Source organism: Scatophagus argus, chromosome 11 (assembly GCF_020382885.2).
Source record: "Scatophagus argus isolate fScaArg1 chromosome 11, fScaArg1.pri, whole genome shotgun sequence".
Taxonomy (NCBI): domain Eukaryota; kingdom Metazoa; phylum Chordata; class Actinopteri; family Scatophagidae; genus Scatophagus; species Scatophagus argus.
This window is the reverse complement of record NC_058503.1, coordinates 14241273-14262322: the sequence shown is the minus strand read 5'-3', so window position 1 is coordinate 14262322 and position 21050 is coordinate 14241273. Positions and strand designations below refer to the sequence as shown.

The following is a 21050-nucleotide window of genomic DNA, read 5'->3' as shown; positions in this document are numbered from 1 at the left end:
CTTCCTACTGCCCTTTTGATTTGACTTCCATCTCTCCATCACAATTCTCCCCTCATACTCTCCTGAACTCTCTGGTAAGTGGAATTCAGAGCTGTTTAACTGAGCTGGCAAGATTTCCCTGCCAAATAAAACACCTCTATCAGGAACGGATAGCGTCCAGCCTGCAGCCATGTCAGCTCTGTGTGTTTTCTCTGCTCACACCTAGCAGACCACTGAGGTTTGCCATGCCACAGTTGGTGCAACGAAGTCAGAGAGGCTTTACAATTACCTGCTGATGTACTGCTATTCCTGCCACTTTTTCATTTTCACAGTGTTTATTCAGCCTGGCAGAGCACCACCCAAAACCCACGATGGACTGGTTGGAATGAAGGAAATGGTTCAACAGGGCTGGTCCACTGTGTGTGTGTGTGTGTGTGTGTGTGTGTGTGTGCTTGTTTCTGTACAAAGTATCCTTTAGCACACCTGGTGGTCTCAGCTACAACCTGGACAAAATAATAACCACTGATCTAAAGACATACCTCGACTGTCTATTTGTGCGGTGTGGTGAGGTCATTTTGACACTTTTATCTCAGCTGCAACAAGAGTTTGATAAATAACTGACACTGAAGCTGGAAAAGCTGCAAAAAATCTCAACAAAATCTGAAAGCTGAGCAAAGAAAGGGGGATGCTTTTAGTCATTATTTATTGATTTAATAGAAGAAATGTAATTACTTTCAGGGAAGCTTACCATCCAAAAGCTCCTCAAAGTCATCGACAAAGAACTCTCGCAACGGTGGTCGCTTCGGTCTCTTCAGAGTGTTGAGCAGCTGCTGGATTTTGGAGGAGACACGACTGTTGACTGGAACACCTACACAATAAGTTTGGAGGGTGTGAACAGGAAAGGGGTAGGGGGTGGAACAAGACATGGAAAGGCAAACATCAGGGTGGTAATAGATGTAAAAAGAGCGGATGGAGATATGTAGAAATAAACATATGAAGACAAATTGATCATGAGATTATTGAAATAAAGAGAAGGCAATGGATGAAAAGAGGACAGATAAAAAAAGAGAAGAGAGAGAAGGTCAGTGTGGTGCTCATGGTACATAGAGGACAACCAGCTGTCACTCACATTTTAGCAAGACAACAAAACAATAGACCTGGAGGTCCTCTACAGTCACCTGGAGGACATGGTTTCCCATCACCCTAGAATCACTGACAAACCTCACAGTCTAAATAAATCAGGAGACGAGGCGCCTCCTCGCCTGCTGCCTAGCAACAAAGATGTCCTCTGTGCGAGAAGTGATTCATGAGGTGTCTCAAAAGGTGTCTGTTTTACATACGCTCTGCAAAATTCATAACTGTCACAGGCTAAAATCAATTACACCATCAAAGTCAAGTCAAAACATATGCAAGTAATTTCACAATTAGGTTAAAATTGCTGAACCAGAACATACACACAATACTCATAAGCATAATTGCAGAGACATGGAACTTTGTAGAGACACAAGAACATGAATATGAAGGAGCGGAGCATGAGAGAAAAGAGGGAGAAACAAGGCTAAGCATGAGAGAAGAGGGGAAGAGTCCAGTTAGATTTTCCTCACATTTTGGATGGTATAGTCATCACCAAACATAATCTGCTTCATATGAATTCATACTTAGTTTGGGAGGGGTGGTCTGTGTCAGACATTCCAGACAGCCACAGGAGACGAAGGCCACAGCTGCACCCAGCTTGCCCGATCTATCTTACTATAATAAGCCAGGCCCAGACAGACTCTGCCTCCTCGTGTAGGGACAGATGTACTGAGAGTAGACCTGTGGGGGTCAGCGCTGCACCTGATGGGCCAATTAGAAAGCCCCAGACACACAGGGAACATCTGAGGGCCCTGAACTCCACCCACTCAAAGCCCTTGATCATTAACATCACAGCCAACCAGGACCCACCTGTGATCAAGACTGTAATTAACATACTCATTTCATAATTTATCCATCCCCAGCATTAAATCCCCGTAGCAAACTCTAACTCTAACTTCACTTCTTATTTTTTTAAATGTCAGACCGGGTATTCACAGTAATATGTATAGGGTAAACAGAGCTACATTTATCAACAAACAAAGATGGGAATAAAAAACAAGACTGGCCTTATTGTATATTTTTCCTCATTGTTGGCAAGACCAAGGTCAACAATGGGACAATGAGACAATGAGGTCAACAATGAGATTCAGGGGAAGAAATGGAACACTATATTCACAATTATGCTTTCATTAGTATATAATGATCTGAAACTGAAACTAACAATCTTTGTGTTTTCGTTACCTTGGAATGTGCCTTTTATATGCACGGAGGGCATCTTTTTAAAGAAGCCATTTCCTTAACACGACTGGGTAATGCAGTATTTATCGAACGTTAATTCCAGCGGAGGAAACATTGCATTTGTTAGGGAGTATTTTCAGCCATGGATGTGTAGACACATTTGGTGCTCTACATAGTATTGGCATCATCAGGATAGTGTACAGGGGATTGAACTTAACTAAACTACAGTGCAGATATGAGTGCCACATGTTCATTGTTGGGTTTTTAATAGTTTCTGGTCAACAATGGAGCTCTATGGCACAGAGGAAATAAGGTTCATCAGGCTTTGACTACACAGATATTGGTTACATTAATCTATCGTTGGTTTTGGTCTTGCCATGAGAGTTTGTTGATAAAAATGCACTACAGTGCAGATGCGCCATAAAGAAACCAACACACGGCGTCAGAATCCGGGTAGAGATGGAACCCAAGTTACTGTGTGTCATGTTTTCCACACCTAACTATGTGTCGTTATTAAAATGGCAACAGTGCTAGATTGCTCCCATCAAAGAGCCCACTGTGTGGCTGCAGGCTAACAGGATTGTGTTACAGCATGTAGTGAGAAACACAAACTGACAAGCCTTAGTGTCTCAGTGTGAGTGCAGGAACCAGTATGCCAACATGCAAATTATTCACAACCCCTGAACAAATAGTTAGACCTACAAATGCTTTAGCCTTTGCAACACACTTAGTTATACAAACACACACTCACACACACAGGAAACTAATGACTGAATTTGCTGTAGCTTTGCGTGTATTTTTGGAAAACACACACGGCTCGGACAAGTGCTAGACCTGCCTGATGGTGGAGGCGAAGGTAGAAACACAAACACACACAGACACAAATGCACACGCAGCAGAGTGCACATTTAGCCGACTGCCACAGAGCTGGAGAAACAGTTATAAATACCATCTATTAAACTGAGGGATCCTTCACTTCTCCACTCACAGCCTGGAGAAGAGACACATCAGGATGTTAATGAAACAGTCCTGTTAACAGTGCATGTGTGTGTGTGTGTGATATATGTTTAGCAACAGCAAAGATTTTCAGCTATCTTTGTTAGTTTTGTCATTTTTTTAATGACGTGTGGGAAAACTTGTGAAAACAGGAAGTGTGGGTTTAAAACATACACCAAACAACACCAAACAACCAAACAAACACAAAACTGATGACAAATGACACTGTTTACATCTTTTAAAAAACCACAAATCACTTCCCCTTTTATTTGCCCAACCGGGTGGGCTGGTTTGGCATTCATTAGCAGTAAAAACCGAGACAAAGCACACATTCGTGATGACAGAGGACGGATGACAGGGGGGTAATAGCTCTGCTGAAGCTGAAGTGTTCCAGTTTTCTGGCTGCTGACTTATTAAAATATTGGACATTAATTCAAAGCAGCTTTTCAGCTCTGATGCTGAATGGATGAGAATGGAAGGGTGATAGGAACATATTGGCACTGCCGACCAGATTCTCATCTACAGCAACTCTCTGCTTTCAATAAACCTTGATGCATACACTGCAGTTTAAAAATATCTATCCTAACGCATGAGGGTGTTTTTTTTTTTTTTTTTTGTTTTTTTTAATGTAGAACCCTGGTAAAGGCATGTGATGATTTCTTTTTTTAGGTCTCAACCTAAACAGTTTTATTGTATAAATCATTCTAAATTGTATTTTTATGACATATTAAGCATTAAGGTTTTTTGGGCAGGGTGTCATGATGGCAACACAGGAGGGTCAGTCAGCAGCTTGTGCCAGTCTGACAGGCAGGCTGACTACAGAGAGGACAGAGTGGCAGACAGCAGGGGACAAAGAGGAAGGGAGGTGACTGTGTGTCTGTGTGTGTATGTGTGTGAGCAGGAAACTCACCATCTGCAGTCTCCATAACGCTGGTGTGGTGGTTGTAGCCCCGGGAAACGCCGCGCACCGAGGCCACCTGGGGCCGCTCCGCGTGATGCGAGGAGCGCTCCGACAGCCCCGTCACATCAGGGGGCGCTGAGTGGTTATCTGTGGTGAGTGGGGTGTCGGGGGTTAATAGGTCAAACGCCAAGCCTACTTTAGGCTATCGTTACTTTATGCAAACCTAATTCATGCGCTTGCAAACAAACTGACGTGACAGCTTGGGAGTTTGACTGACAGGCTTCGAGCCTTCTTGTCATCTGCAAGTGGAGAGTCTTTAACTGCAGAAGAGAGTATTTCAACATGGATTTCACATTTAAACTCCATTTTAAATGCCTGAAATGATAATGAATGAATGTTTCTGTTCAGCAGATACAGTCCCCTCAAACAGTGATGTATCCACAGAGAGCAAGACGTCTGTGTAGTCTGATTAACAGTATGATTAACAGGGAAGTCTGAGGACACTGTGACGGAGCCACTTTTTGTGCTTAACTCTAATGCCTCGCATGAAGTTTCATTTATCAGTTCATAGCATGATGCCAAGACTTCCTTAAACAAATATATTCATTCAAAGGTAAATAATATTTCAAGCTTCCTACAATTATTAAACATATTTGTATAAAATAAGTAAGTGTGTTAGTGCTATATAGTACACCTGAGTACACAGATCTGTTACGTATTTGGGAACATTATGATGTTCAGTTTTTGTTGACACTGTAAGACACGTGTTAATTCAACTAAATTCAACCGTGTATTATTGGAGGACTGTATAATATGTATATTGCAATCCTACAAACTACAACCTCAGTAATAAACCAACACCTATTGCCAACACCTATTGATGACAAAGCATTATGGTAACACAGTGTTGCTGGAAACAAAATAATGACTGTAAATCACAATACTGGAGAACTGCACCCTGAGAGCTGACCTTCCTCTCAAAAAGCATGTTGCAATAACTTATAGTTATACTTTATTAGCTTTACATAACGCATGATTTCAAAACAAAGGTCCTGTTTATTTCAGCTGTCCATATTTTCCTAAAATGTTGTTCATGTACAGTGGCCTACTGATCATTACCTAATTCAGAAGTGAATGACAGAATCAGAATTTGAGGGGCCAAAAAGGATAATATGGGAGATTTATTTACAGCCCCATTCAGAGTCAGTCACTGCTGCTACTTTATGACAGCAGCCTTGAGGAGAGACAAGCTGGGCAGAAATGAGACAGCTCCATCCTAACAGGATATCTCTTTGCCAGCAGTAACCGTATAGATACACATGAACACACACACACACACACACATACGAATAAGACACCATCTTACTATGCTGTTGCTGCCACAAGACGGATGGTGAGAAATCCCACGAATCTCATTAACTAGCTTGTGACACTCGCATGGTGAAGTGGAATGAGAAGCTTTGATGGGGAAGTGGCTATGAATCCTTTCACGTGACTGAATGACAGCGAGATGGCAGACAGAGACGCCTAATTAGAGAGGCGTGAATTAAACCTCTGTTGCTGGTTCCCTTTGTCTTGTGTCATCAAGTGTTTTCATGCATGGGGTGGTGTGGGTGGGGTATGACCTAGGCTGTAGCAGATGTGTAAGACACCGCTGCCTGTCTGCTACTGAGCTACAGTCGTAAAAACTAGTCTGAGCAACGTAATACAGGTCATCTTACTCATTGGCCGGCAGTAACAGAACGCACCAAACTTCTGCTGATATCAGCAAAGGTAAGACAATGGAAAAAGTAAAAGAGAATGTCTGCTGACTCCGATTCACAGAGGAAGTCAAAGCCATACAGCTTCTGGGGGAGTTGTTAAAGGACTGATCAGAAATTAATTTTAGCCCAGTAAAACTTAGGATTCTTCAACCAAAACACTTATTATACTACTATATGCAGGGAAGTACTTTTATAGGCGAAATCCCACTTCCTTGCTTAGTATGAAAATGTTATCTCATTCTTGTTATCTCATTTTTCAATTTCTCAATACTGAGTTAAGTAATGTTGAGCAAAAATAATTCACCCCCGGAGTGACTGGACGAGAGCGCTGCGTCAATTAAAAAGGGACAAGAGCATGCAGCTCCGCCAACTGAAATGTGATGGCGTGTTAGACTGCGTGTGTGTGCGTCACTGACCTAGCTGGGTGTGTGCCATAAGATCGGCCAGTGCGGTAGCTGCGGCGTTGGCGTTGAGCGCTGCGTGCGCAGCGGTGTTGGTGGTGGTGACGGACCTCCCTCCCGGGTGGGATGAGGTGGATGATGCGGAGGATGAGGTGGACGAACCCTGGATGACACGGTTAAACCAGTGCTCAACGGCTGGGTGGCCGTGGCCCTGGTAGGGCGTTGAGGTGGCCAGACGTCCTTGCCGGCGCAGCGAACCCTCGTCTTCTGACGCTGAGGAGGTGTCTGTTTGACAGGTCAAGACAGGGCAGCGTCACAACAGTGGACAAAGACATGGGGCTGACCACAGTGTCACCAGGAAAATAACAAGGATGGTAAAACAGGAAATGGAAGACTGCTGGTTTTAGATGATATGCTGATGATGCACTACTGATACATACTGGAGAGGATACATAAGCTGGTGAGATGGCTAGTTGAGTTTGATGGACGCTTGTTCTCAAAGGTCTCATACCTTCACGGCTATGTTTACTGATACATGATTGCATATAAGAGTAGCGTCACTAACACCCAGGCAGCCCACTGTATGTGTACTATAACATGAAGTTTTAAGTGTGAAAGGTTTTGAAAACAGACAAATAAGAGTACTTCATATTTTTAGACAATGAAAACAAAGCAAGTGCTGTAGGGAAAACAAAAGGTTGGAGGCTGTTTTTTTTGTTTGTTTTTTTTTTCCACACTGGAAATAGATGTAATAAATAAAATTCAGTTAACAAAAGCAGCTTTTAAGAAAAATATACAAAATATACAAAAGTATACGTCTACAGTAGGTAAACTAGGTAGAAAACTAGGGTAGCTATGAGAACTTATAAATCTTATGCAATATGTATGAATTATTTTCTTCAAATATAGTGCTGTTCAAGACATGCAAGTTTTCTTTTTAGCATGTCAGTACATTTCCATGTTACCTAACCCATACAATACAAACTGAAACTGCGTATGAAATTTCTTATCTAATATTGGCATTAAAAAGTAAAACGCTGCAGTATAGTGTAGTGTGCTGAAGTTATTAATGCTTGAGCTCAGTCACTGATGATTTTATTGCCTCTCCCTTGGTTTTAGCAAAAGAAAAAAAAAATCCAGGAAAAAGGAAAAACTTCAAAGCAAGGTAAAGATCATTCAAAACTAACACATTCCTCTTCATCTGCCAAGCTCTCGAAACCATCGGTTCTTTCATCACAATCACTGAAGTTATACATGAGGAGGCCAGTCTGAGATCTGTATTCTGCAGAGAACTGAGAGCGATGAAAGGGCTAAAAGGCTTAGGCATCATCCACTTGAGAAAATTAAATGCTCAAAGTAAGAAACAACTATTTTCCAAATTGCCAACAACGGTTACACTTTCAATCATTATTCGTGAATGATTAAATAAACAGCGCCAGCTCTGCATCCGCGTTAAAAGGTACAAAACTCACTCAATTGTCTCAAAATATTACACCGAAGTCTCTGAGCATACTTTACAAAATTTAACCTTAATAGTATGGAAATTATATCCCGAGTTCACTGAGAGGAAGAATGAGAGAGAGAGAGATTTAGAAAACAGACATTAAGACTGTTTGTGTGATCAGCACATGTCTGACGATCTTCTCCAAACTAATGAGCCTTCACGTGAGTAATCTGCCCGCTAATTACTCACAGTATGAAGCTACGAGTCCATCGATTGAGAAACTATTAAAATCACTATTACCTTCCTTGAGCTTTCTCATGGCCTTGCAGAGGCAGTCAGAGGGAGGAGGCTGGAGGAGGTTTGATTAAAACAAGATAAAGCATAATGTCTCAACACCCAGCAGACCCATGGGGGTTATCTCACATTTATGATTCTGTTTGTTATTCCTCTGCCTCTCTCCAATCTACCTCCCTATCTCAGTAACCTTGACACAGTTACAAAGAGGGAGAGGGAAGGGAGGGCAGACAACAAATGTAAAGTAGAAATAAAAAAGTGGAATGAATGGGAAAGAAATTGAAAGAGAAAATAGGTATTAGTCACAGAAAAAAAAGACAAAAACAAGAATATACAGTGAAGAGTGATTCAGAAATGACTGGCAGTGGTGGATTTGGAGGCAGGGAGGGCTATAGGCTATAGAAAAGAGAAAACCTAAGCAGATATAGGAGAACATATACTGTGCTCTCTCAGTTACTCCTGTGCAGCAATGAAATATTGTGTCCAAGCAAACAAAGACAGTTACATTAATAAAGCCTCAGCCCAACAGTTAAAAGCTGGAGCTGGTTTTCACTGATCTGTTTCTATAGAGAATCAATTTAATCCTACTGGCTGCAGCAGCAGCATAATTCCTCTTGCCTGAAAGTGACAACTGCTATACTGACTGTGCACGAATAGCATCATACATACTGGAGCCTCGAGGTTCAATCTGTCCTTCATTTATGTAGTATTAAAGGATTCTTTGAGTTGTCTACTACTGAAAACAAGACTAAGAGGCTGTACAGAGGCACAGCAGCACTTTGAGCCAAATGCTAATGTCAGCATGCTAACATGCTAAAAATGTTAACATCCTGATGTTTAAAGTTTTTTATGTTCATACTAACTTTTGATACTGAGGAATAAACACAAAGTGTAGCTGAGGCTGGTGGGAATTAGTTTTGCAATGTTATTTGGTTCTAAACTAAAGTGCTGAACAAATAAAGGGTTAGGCCTGATGATCTACCTGACGGTGGAGGAAAGAGGTTGTAGTTAATGCTGGGGTGAATGTCTGAACATGGCAACAGTTGCTGACACACTTCAGTCACAACCACAAATGAGAACCTCATATTGGTGCTAGAAGAGAGGTCAGAAGTTCACCATAGTTCAACAAGCTTCATCCTTTGGGGAGCAAGAACGCCTGTACCAAATTCCAAGGCAGTTCATCCAATAGTTGTTGAGATATTTGAGTTAAGGGGTGGACAGACCAACCAGACAGATACAATACTGCCATACCCAGAGTAATGCATGCTTAAACATACAAAGGCAATCTGAATGTTAGGCTTTAATAAATGTAGTTTTGCATGTGTTTTCAGTGTCGGGTTCCAATATTTGTGTATATTATATATGCTAGGCTGTGTATTTACTTCATTTACTCTAAATAAGTTCACCATCCAATCAGGCCACACTGTACTGTGCAAAACATTTGGCAATATTGTTCTCATATTACTAGATGTACTTCATAATCAGACATGATGTGATCAGACATGTAGTGTGACAAGATGTAAACCAGCCACTGCAGAACAGCAAGATAAGAGACTGAAAAGGAGAAAATTAAGCAGTGCGCATATGCCCTAAATAACAGACACCAACAATACTGAGCACTTGCTACATAGGCACGGTATGTGATACTGTGAGACTGTCAGCCACACCTATGTACTTCATCTCAGCAAATTACAGTAGGTCACTCAGAGTGACTGAAAACAGCCGTGAAGAGGCCCCCCTCCTTCTCCTGTTCAAACTCCAATGTCTGAGCTCTTAATCCGGTTATTCGCTGCACCGCTGTGTCCTCTCTCCTAACCCAAGACATGAGGCTCTAAGGGCCCGCACTAATTAACTTTTATACAGCAAGAATAAAGTCACTGCAGTATCTGAGAAACAGCTTTCTGTCATCGAATCTTATGCGGATACCTCACAGACTGGGAGATGAAAGCTTTCTTTGCCAAGTGTTTGGACAAAGCTAACAAATATCAACACAAAAGAAGCTCTAGAATGCAGTAAAACGAAAAATATTCAAATGAACTGGCCCACACAATACAAACTGTTACAAAAGCAGGCGAAAGGTCGACATTTTGAGACCATGTTAAAAAATCTGATTATGCACCCATTATGCAACTCATGTAGCAAGGTCTGCCTGGGAACACAGCAGTCAGAACTGAGTCTTTCATAGTCACAAAGAATGGACACATTCATCAAACTGCACACTTCTTTCCAGTAGCAACATCACTGGACACAATAGAGTGTCAGCATCCTACACCCCAATCCTCATGGGAAAACATGTAAATCACCCGGTGAGAGCAAAAACCTAGGCTGTGTGCACAGGATAAACTCTGCCCTTGGTCAACAGTTGATTTAGACGTCTCACCTGGCGGGGTGCATGCCTCAACAGAAGACTGAACTAACACAGATCGTCTCTTGGAGGGCATTGGCATCTTCCTCTCTTTGTACTTTGCCAAAGCTGCTTGGACGGCTTCTGTGTGCAAATCTAAGAGAACACATCAACACAGATTAGCAGCCGCATAAAAAAAGGAAGAGCGCAAGGCATTTAAAGGCAGCATGGACACATGATTACCAGATCTGAAGCGTTCATCCCGAGTATTGGCTGCACGAGTCTTGTTGTGTTTGGAACCTGGGATAGCAGCTTGGGAGCAGGCCTGGATTCTGTTGTCAATTTGCAGAGAAGGATCTACACCTGAACAGCGACCAAAGCAGGGAGAGGACAGTTAATGACTGAACACAAACAAAAGTGATACTCAAAAGCAGAGATATCAATATCAAATATGAGTACACACACTTTTTTGCAGAATGTACCTTGGACATAGAGCTGCTGAATATTGCTCAACCAGATCAAGTATCCACAAGCTTGATGGTAATCCCCTACTTAGGCTGCTTTCTTCTAATACAGTAGCTTGGACTTGAGAAAGTATTCACTTTAATTAATCCAGCCTCTCTTGGAGCTTTCCAGCTGCCTCCCAGCTTTCCAAGGGAGGCGAATGCAAATTACAGACGATGAAGAAAGGAGTTGATTAAGCACCATGAATGTCAAAAAGACAACATCTACTAACTAGAGCATACTAAAATTATCAAACTCGTCAAAATCTCTGTGCTCTGCGAGATGCAGGCAGTGACTCATCCATGAGTTTATGCAATTCTCATTTGAGCTTCATTAAGTAAGTAGCAGTTAGCATCAGAGGGGAAACCCAAGACTACTGCCTGAAGGAAGGTCACAGTTCAAGCTCAATTAGTGGTCTTCAACTGTTCCTCACTTCTGCTCTTATACTGGTGTATTTGAAGTACATAGTAAGCAAATGTGTAAAGATGCTCCATGCTGCACATTTAAATGCACACATAAATGCATTTAAATGGAATATTAATATGAAGGCACAATCTGAAGAAATGTATCTATCACAACTTGCTTGTGTTTCTACGTATTTTAATGAAAGGCCTTAGCAGTTAGTTTTGGCAGAGCTGGAGAATAACTTCACACACCACGGAGGACAGGAAGCTGTCAAAGGACCAGCATTTGTACTATAACTCTGCAATATGCCTCATAGTTTTATAAGGTATATTTTCCTGAGGGTGGGAGAAAGAGAAGGATAAAGTTTAAAAGGATGCATCCATGGTTCTTTGGCTTTATCTTTACAAACACTACCAACGTGAGTCATTTTTGCACAGTCACTTGAATATTTGCACCTGTACAAAGATTTATTACAACAAAATCTTCTAGTTTCTAATCCCTGGAACAATGCATGTTTTGAACTGATACATATATCAAACACACAGAACAATAAGTGACTCAATACATTTACATGTCAGCGAAATACTAAATCCCCTGTGGACGTCACAGTGTGGGTGAGAACCAATAACTAACTTTATGTATATTTGTGCAAAATTAACAGTATATTTAAAAAAACATCTGTGACCAGACAATGGGCAGCTTTGAGGTTACTGTGATGTTGCAACCTTTACTGACCTGCAGCCAAATGAACCACACAGAGCAGCTACCTGTTCAAGTTTATATATTAGAAAACAGTCTTCAGAGTGTTTGTCGCTAGCCACATTCAGTGAGCTGCCGACCAGCTTGCCAGTCAGACACCCAGCCCGCCATCCAGTCAGCCATTAGCTCGCACAGCTTTTCAGAGGCAGCTTAGTGGGGATAAGCGAGCTCCACACAGTCAGCAACTCTCAGACAGCAGCAACACACTCACATACATACACACACACACACACACACCCTGACACAGAGCAACATTCATTCAACTAAATCTATTCAATAACAAGTTTTACGCATTACACATAAGGTTCAATAAGGCTTGAGGACATTTAAGGACATCTGACTCACACACATACACACACACACACACACACACACACACACACACACACACACACACACGTCATGCCCTGAACACAGATAAATTCATCAATATACGCTGGTCCCTTATATCACTCTGACAGTCCAGTCACACAGCAGCTTCTCCCTCGCCCCCAGAGGAGACAGGTCTATAAAACAAGCCAGGACACCAGAACTGGTTGCTGGGCAGAACACACTTGAGACACACACCACAATGAGCCAATCGGAGGTGTGCTCCGTCACAGCAGATGTTGTTATTGGTTTACAGCGAACCCTGATGAATTTTTAGCACCTGTCTCACGCCAGCATTTACTGATGTGGCGGCAGAAGGCACGTGTGCCGTGTCTCACTTTAGCGGATATACGCTTTGCTAATGGTTTGCATCAAGTTCACGGTTGCATGATATGAGGTGCTTAACACACAATGGATTGGAATTTACACTGGGACTCAGAAACTTCACTGAAAGACAGAAAATTAAAACTAAAAGAAAAAATACCATCACTCAAGATGTGTGCAAAAACTCCTCCACAGAACCCAACTTTTCCTGAGTTTGACCTCCTAACTGACCAACCTCAATTAACACCTAAATTCTTATTATTTAAAATGATTCACTCTCAGAGCTAGCAGTGAAACCTAAACACTAAAATATAAATAAAGGAATTTAAGCTACTCTCTCATAGATATGAACAATCTGGCTTTATACACCTACTTTACTGCGTTTGGCACATGTACAACAGTGAAATATAAGGAAGTAAAACAGCTTATGAAATTTTGTAATCAGCTCAGAAACCTGAAGTCTACTGGTCTTCTATTTCAAACCTCCAGCTGTTAAGCTCTAACACACTGATTCAATGTGCTGGGTGGATGTGTCGGTAATTCCCAGCACATCCATGTGTTGCATATGAAAAATCTCTCCTGCTCCAAAACCACATTTCTACCTTACATCTTCCCTTCTTTAGGTGGTGGGATCCAAACACAAACTCAGTGGATCAAACAATGTATGGCATAAAGAAACATAGAAATAAAGAAAAAGACAGAGAATGAAAAACATGATCCACCCAAGCTAAATAACAGGCCTGCTATCTTCAGCGAAAAGCCTTCAATGAGCAGCCCACACTAGACTCTGGTTTCCACTGAGGCTTGGTGTTCTGATGGCAGGCCAGACCAAAGGCTGCCATTGACCCCGGGACAGAGGATGGAGAAGGATGAAGCACACAGCCAGCAACTCCTCTCAGGGATACACCACAAACCACCTCAACCTCTGCTTGCGACTGACTTGCATGACTCTGTATGAAATTATCCTGTATTTATTTATAAATGCATGTATTCCCCTACACAGCCAACAGCCAGAGAGATAATAAGTAGCAACATACAGCTGGAAATGTTACGGCTCCCTGTTTTTCAAAGTTGGTACCGCTCTTCTCCACCCACAGTCTAACATAGGATGGCAGGCACAAATACACACAAACTGGTGACTGCAAGATAACTTAGCTTAAGCCAACACTAACAACCTATCAAAAGCGGAGCATTTACATTACCTTGCATTATAGTGTGATTTCCTATCCTCACTTTGACCCAAAAGTCACATGACCCGAAGCATGATGGACACACCAGCAGAGACACATCTAATGTGCCAAAAGCCTCCACAATATCCTTCACAACGATTTTATGACCATGTGACGTTGCATCTGGTGTCTCTGATGCCAAAAATATTCAGTGTACCCCATTTAAAATCTTTTGCAGGCAACTTGTTTTGAACTTGACTTGGTTTCGCTTTTATACTGTTTGCTTATGTTTTGGGATTTCATTTTGATTCATCTATGTTTTTTTTGCTAACTAATGCTAACTGCAATGCTAACAGGCAGAGCAAATCTAAAACCTGTTCTGGACAATAAATTCCCTGCAAGCCTGTGTGTCTTACCTTGTATCTGTGGGACGTATGGTGCCAACAGCTTGCCTCTTTTCTTCTCATAGCCCTTCTGAGTGATGTCTCCTGTACAGACAGAGACAGAGAAATACAGAGGAACAGACAGACAAGAGAGAGAGAAGAGAGGGGGGCAGAGAGATGAGTCATTAGCTCAGCAGTGCCCTGTGGTGTGTGTGTGTGTGTGTGTGTGTGTGCGCGCACGCACACACAAATGCCTCAGGATCACACTGCCAGGCTGGTTACACTGGCACCACGGTGCACCAGAGGAGAGCTACCATAGCAGATGACCAACTGTCACCCACTGGATGTCTCTCTCCCACACATGCATAGAGAGTGACCTTGCCGTGTTTGGACATGTTAGCTGACAGATTTGGTAGTGTGGCAAAGTTCCTATGAAATACTTGAACGATAACATCAGTGAGGCAATGGGCATTTAAAAGATCATTTGTCTGGTGAGCCTGGAACATTTTCCCTCCATGCATTTTTAACAGAAGTAAAAATACTGCTGATGTCAGCATGAACTGAATCCGTCTCAGTCGTCTCCCCACACATAATTAAAAGCCCGTCTGTTAAATAAGACCAAGCTCCATCTTATTTTAATGAAAGAATGTATAAGGCTTACCAAGTCTGGAATTCAACTACAATAAATGAAGAAAAAAAATGAGGGCAGAGGTGGACAGAGAGATAGGGTGAAGGTATGAGCTCTGTAAAACCCACAGCTTAACTCCCCCAACTGTGACCAGACTTGGCAGGGTGTGGAGAAGACGTTGGTCAAATGGGGGCGAAAAAGATTACCCTGTTTTTTCTAAAATGAGACAACCAACAAACACAACCCAAACATTGCTTATATGTTTATTGATTGTATCGTCTAAGTGGATGAAGTCACACCGCTAGGTCCACATCATAACAATCTGACAAAAAAGAAACGGCTAAATTTGGCGTGGTAAAATGCCGGTAAAACACTTCATTATCATTAGCAATTTCATCGCCATCTTCATCATCATTATCATGTGACACAGGCAATGGCATGCACACTGCGTTTTGGCAGGGTGTTACCGAGTGCTCATCTCCACTCCAATCTGACCACTTCAAAATCATCAGATCAGAATCTGTATCGGTAAAGAAGAAGTTGGATTGACTCAGCATTGGTCACAAAGTGGACTGCTTCACCAGCTACACAAAGTTGAAGTAACTTTTTTTTACCTCCTTCCAAGAATAAAGTAACCTAAAGTAAAATAATGTATATTTGCAATGAGACACAGAAGCTTATGGGAACTGAACTCATCACTTAAGTGCCAAAATGGCAAAAACACATCCATGTCCACATGGGACCTGTTCAAGAGACAGAGAAGTAGGTCACTGAGTGTTTTGGCTGCTTGTGGTTGATTTGGGGATGTAAGATGTCACTGCGTTCCTGCATATTATACACTCTTGTGGGCTGAGACAAATAGGGTGGATGCTTGCTCCTTTGCAGACAAAAGACATATTGATTCTGGCAGAGAGGGCTGACTGACAGCACATCTAACACACCATGAGTAGGTAACTCATATTTGACCTCTACAGACTCTAACACACTTAAAGATGGATCTTTATAAAAAACAAACAAACAAACCAAGGACCAGGAAAGAAAGCTTTGGAAGACAGAGGGACCCTGTGGAAAATATTCCAATCAAACAACGGGGGTGCAAGAAATGTCAAAGTCAAACAGCTACTTGACATGGCAAAGACATTGCTTTTGCCGGAAGCTAGAAATGCTCACAAAAATCACTAGTCCAGTGAAATGGAAACACACTTTACAATAATCTCTACAGGCTCTCAGTGGGGGTCAGAGGGGAGAGGTCAAGTGTAAAAAGCAATAATAGGGCTATGTGAAGAGAACATAATGATTAAAATCCTTAAAATCCATGTGATCCCATTTATTCACCACAGCAATTTTATTTTTGTTTGCTCCTTCTTGACATGATGGCTCATAAAAGATATACTGCGTAAACGCTCCCTCCCCTGTCATATAGTAAATCTTTTGGCCTTTCATATTTAAACATGTTTTATTTTGCTGATTTATCTCTACCACTTCTCTGCTCCTTGAGCCTCCTAAACACAACAGTGTGGTAGTGTGAAGGCAGGTGTTATTGGTCACACTGGTTGCCCTGCTGTCCGCTGGTCCTGAGTCACCAGTAACAGCTGAATGCCTGCACTGTTAAATGTCCAGGAGAGCTGGGGGCTAGCAACAATACAGCGCTGTCCACAGGCCCGAGCCGGCTGACCTGACACTGAGTCTTTCTGGTGATAAGTGTCTCTGTTTGTATCTGTGTACAACAGTATGAGTCTGCGTGCATGCCAGTACGTCTGAGTGTGCGCACCACAACATCCAACCAGGCTGACAACCACACAATGGAGAGCTATTCTCCGCGCCAGCTCAGAATTCTTCTTAGCGGGCTTGGTGGCCAAGCAGCCCCTGCTCCACACTGATCCATCAAGTTATGTCTCAGTGAAGCTAATCCTTTGATCTGAGAACAAACAGTTTCATACTTAAATATGGAGGAATGGACTGAAGCATTCAGTGGTAAACAATGACCGTTACCATAACAAAAAAGTCTAAGGCAACAAAGGATTTCCTGTGCAAGTCCGTATAGAGAAATGTGTGTTTGCATATGTTTGTGCATATATGTGTGTGTGTGTGTGTGTGTGTGTGTGTGTGTGACACTCAATTTCCCCTCTCTGTTTGAGCTTTGAGTGCCTCCATAAGGGAAAAATGGGAGGATTCAAAGGTCAATATGTGGCCTGCAGCCTGGGGAATAACAGAGGGCAGAGGGGACAGAGGGATGCAGAGGAAGAGAGAGATGGAAGGATGAATATGGAGGGAGGCTCAGCATCTACACCAAATTACAACACCACACGGGACAAGCTGCGGCTTAGAGTATATTAACAGCAGAGTGGGAAACACTTCATTTGACCCCCTTCCCCACCCCCTCTATGCTGACTATAGGCTTTGCCATGTAATTGAGCTGTAAAGAAAAGGGAAAAGGTATATCTCCAAACAAGCACTTGGGGGGGGGGTAGGGGGTGATGGTAGGGTAGAGTAAATAAAAACTGAGAACGAATGTGTCAAACACAGAGCTGAACCAAAGCACAAGAGGGAGGGGTGAGTGAAAGAGCAGGCATTTTTCATGTCACCACGGTTAGAGAACACCATCAGGGGCTCAGCTGGAAGACTGTTTTTTCTTTCCTCAGCCGGCATCAATTGTCATCAAAACTCACCTCCTTTGTTGCCTCCCATCCCTCCTCTCTAACCTCTTCGCCTCAACCCTCAAGGGCTCACTGGACACACGTATCTATGCACTGTAAGCATTCGAGTCAACTCTCCTACCTCCAGCAGCTTTCGCTGAGGGTAAATTAAGTGTCTAATGTGACACTAGACCTCCATCCAGCTGAGGTGACAAGATTTTATTTCCCAGAGATCAGATGCATTTTCATCTGGAACACGATCCAGTGCTGTTACCGTAAACATTCCTCTAACCCGACACTGAATCTAATTTCGTAAGAGAGACGGTCAATCTTGTGACACTCTGAACAGTGACAGCGAGAGGGTCTGCTGTCCTCTGCTTTGTTGTATTGACTTTAATTGACTGATGGCTATTGAGCGTAATTGACTGACGGCTATTGAGTGGAACCGTTCCTCCGATGAGGCCCATTAGAGAATTACCTCGCATCTGCCCAGACGGAGCTCTTCAATCAGAAGGGAAATACTGAAACACAGCACATTCCACTACAAGCCAGCACAAACACATTAAAGGGCAGCTAATGAAGCTCTGAATGCAGATGGTGAGATAGGCTTTAGTTAGTGGGATCAGTAAAAATGAAGGTTTATGTGCACACACAGTCACACACATTGTCTCTCTTTCAGATGTAGAAATCCAGACAGGGATGTCAAGCATTGCTCTCAGCTATCTCCCTGGGTGCTGAGCACACACCCACACCCACACACACTCATGCACATACACACCCACATACACTCGAGATCTGGCTGTTGATGCTGTGTTTTAATAGGCAGCCAGCAGGAGAGAAAAACACACAGAGATACAGGGTTTTAGACACTAAAACTATTGCTGTGTGACTGTTGAGCCCTCACTGCTGCTATTTCTGTTCCTATTCTGTGCGTGTTTCGATATATCATTGTATTGTTTCAAATGTTTCACCATAATCATTTATAAATAAACTGGAAATGCAACTTATTATTTTCATCATTGGTTAAAAGTTGCTCTCTCTATTATTTGGTGTATAAAATGTGAGAAAACAGCCAGAATAGTCCAAAGTGTCGTATTCAGATTGTTTGTTATGTTCGACCAACAGTTCAAAACTCAAAAGATATTCAGCTTAGTATCATTAAGTATCAAATCTTCACACTTGAGAAGGTGGAACCAGTTCATTTTGGGCATTTATGTTGAAAAAATGACCAAAAAAATGAATTGATTGTCACAATAGATACATTTTCGGTTAATTAATTAATCACTGCAGCCCTTAAATGAATTAGAACAAATTCAATTTCAACACCAGGGCTGGCTTTATACTGTTTTCTATAAACATCAATATCGAGATAATTCTGTGATGATTAGCACAATGTTAATTTTGTCGATATGGGCTGCTGCTCTTCAATAGTCCAAAAATTCTTTTCCCTGACATAAAACCTCTCGTGTCCTTGCCATACTGCCACCCTCTTCCTCATCCTCTTCCTAAGTGACGGACAGCCAGAGAGGTGGCCCCACCCACCCTTAATATCAGTTCCTGTGCCAGGCTGACCCACAATGTGCCAACACAGCTGCCAAGCCAGCAACCAGCCGTCTGCCCTTCAGCCACAGAAAGCCACAGTTAAATATTTAAGCAGGGTAGCATTTACTCTCCAGACTTGTGCTCTGAATTCAACAAAAAGCAGAAGCAGCCAGCTGTCGTTTTCCGCATTAGCTCTCTGGTATGTGAATGCCTTTTTTCTTTTTACACATCTGAATTAAATCTCACTTTAGACAGGCAGTGAAATCTTTTCCAGAGCATATTTGCAGTGGACAGTTTACTTAAAGACCAGAGGAGAACTATTTCAGGTGTGCATAGTCAGCTGTCAGCATTATTCCACTCACCATAATAACCCAGAGGAAATGGGCATAAACCGGCATTCCTCACAATTTTTCTTACTTCTGTCTCACACATGCACAAAACATACCTGCTGCTGCTGCTAAAAAAAAGGGCTACAGATATGAATAGGAGGCAAAGACAGGGAGTGATGGGGAAAGAGCAGATCCACACCACAGATTTGACCACATGTACAGTTTATTAGCCAGTCTACGTGACAAAAAACACTAACCAAGCTTCAGAAAAAAAGCATAGTTGAAGCATAGTGTGCGAAGCCCTCGACAGACCATATTAAACTGTTTCAACACACAGGCAGAGTAACTCACATGCAGAAGCAAGTAGAGACGTCTTCAGCAGAGAGAGGGATGCACAGACGGATGGAGGGAGAAGAAGAGGCCAGCGGCAGAATACAGGCAGTCAGGTCAGCGCAGGCTAACCAGCTCAGAGGCAAATTCTTAGAAGTGCTACTGTCATAAGTCAAGCCCTTCAGCATCCTTTGTTTCTTTTCACAGTGAGAGCAGGAGAATGAACAAACCCCATCTCCCTCATTCTCTCTTCCCATCACTCCCCTCCCTCTCTCAAACCCCACACTCCAGGCCCCCCCACCCTTCAATCGACTGCCCGACACCCCCTCCTTCTCCCTCTTTCACTCTTTCCATCCCTCTCTCCCCCCAGTTAAGGTCTCCACACAAAGCCAAACTAGGCTGCAGATTAGGGTGTCAAAGCAGACCCCTGCCCCCACCTTCCCACATACCAATTTCACACACACAAACTACACTCGTTAGCCTGTTACAGCACGTTTATACAGGTTAAGTACCAAAGCATGCAAACCTTGTTTCACTGTCAAGAAGAAGCCTCCATGGTGATGCAAACAACCACAGGCATTAGAGTTGCTATTATACTTGCTACAACATCACAAAGACCCCAGCTGGGAAATACAGCAGATAATAATTTATATAACTTGAGGATGGTGGACATAACCACTCAACCACCTGCACAACTTGATCCAACCTGCCTATAAATACAGTAACACTGACTTAAACCCGTAATGGTTGTGATTCTACTGTAACTGACAGCATAAAAATTTTGACAGTATTCAATAGCGGAGGAGAAGATACACTGGGCTGCTAGGCTCGGCTTTTATTGTGGTGGGATACCCTTTCATGTGAGAGGAAATCACTGCCCTGTGTTTAGACTGGTTGGAGATGGCGAACTACAGCAGCCCCAACAGGCTTATCACGCTAGTTTGTGTGTGTGTGTGTGTGTGTGTGTGTGCGAGTGCGTGCGTGCGTGCGCGCGTGTGTGTGTGTGTTTCTATTTCATTTTCGAAAACAGAGACCTAGTCACCCTATGGCAATAAGTTTCAATGAATAGTTGCATATGATTAGACTTAATTACTGCTTGCCAGCACACGCAAGCACAAGCGCACACACACTCGCACACACACATACACACACACACACAATACTGGACCTTCATATTCACTTCAGCAACGCCCCATGTTGTTTTTCAAGCCATAATGATAAATATTTGTTGGTTTTA

At 42.5% G+C, this 21050-nt stretch overlaps 1 protein-coding gene across 4 annotated transcripts in view; it reads right to left on the bottom strand.

Moving 5' to 3' along the window:
* The window catches only part of dip2a (disco-interacting protein 2 homolog A), a 76037-nt gene that overhangs the window by 18637 nt on the left and 36350 nt on the right, over nt 1-21050 (bottom strand). For 2 of the 4 annotated variants that reach the window (XM_046405219.1, XM_046405220.1), the window contains exons 2-8: nt 14382-14453; nt 10679-10798; nt 10472-10591; nt 6369-6638; nt 4199-4336; nt 3242-3283; nt 728-847 (exon numbers count right to left, since the gene is read on the bottom strand). In XM_046405219.1, coding sequence (XP_046261175.1) covers nt 728-847; nt 3242-3283; nt 4199-4336; nt 6369-6638; nt 10472-10591; nt 10679-10798; nt 14382-14453 — 882 coding nt within the window. The remainder of the gene's footprint in view (nt 1-727; nt 848-3241; nt 3284-4198; nt 4337-6368; nt 6639-10471; nt 10592-10678; nt 10799-14381; nt 14454-21050) is intronic. The other 2 variants (XM_046405221.1, XM_046405222.1) reach the window with 1 other exon arrangement.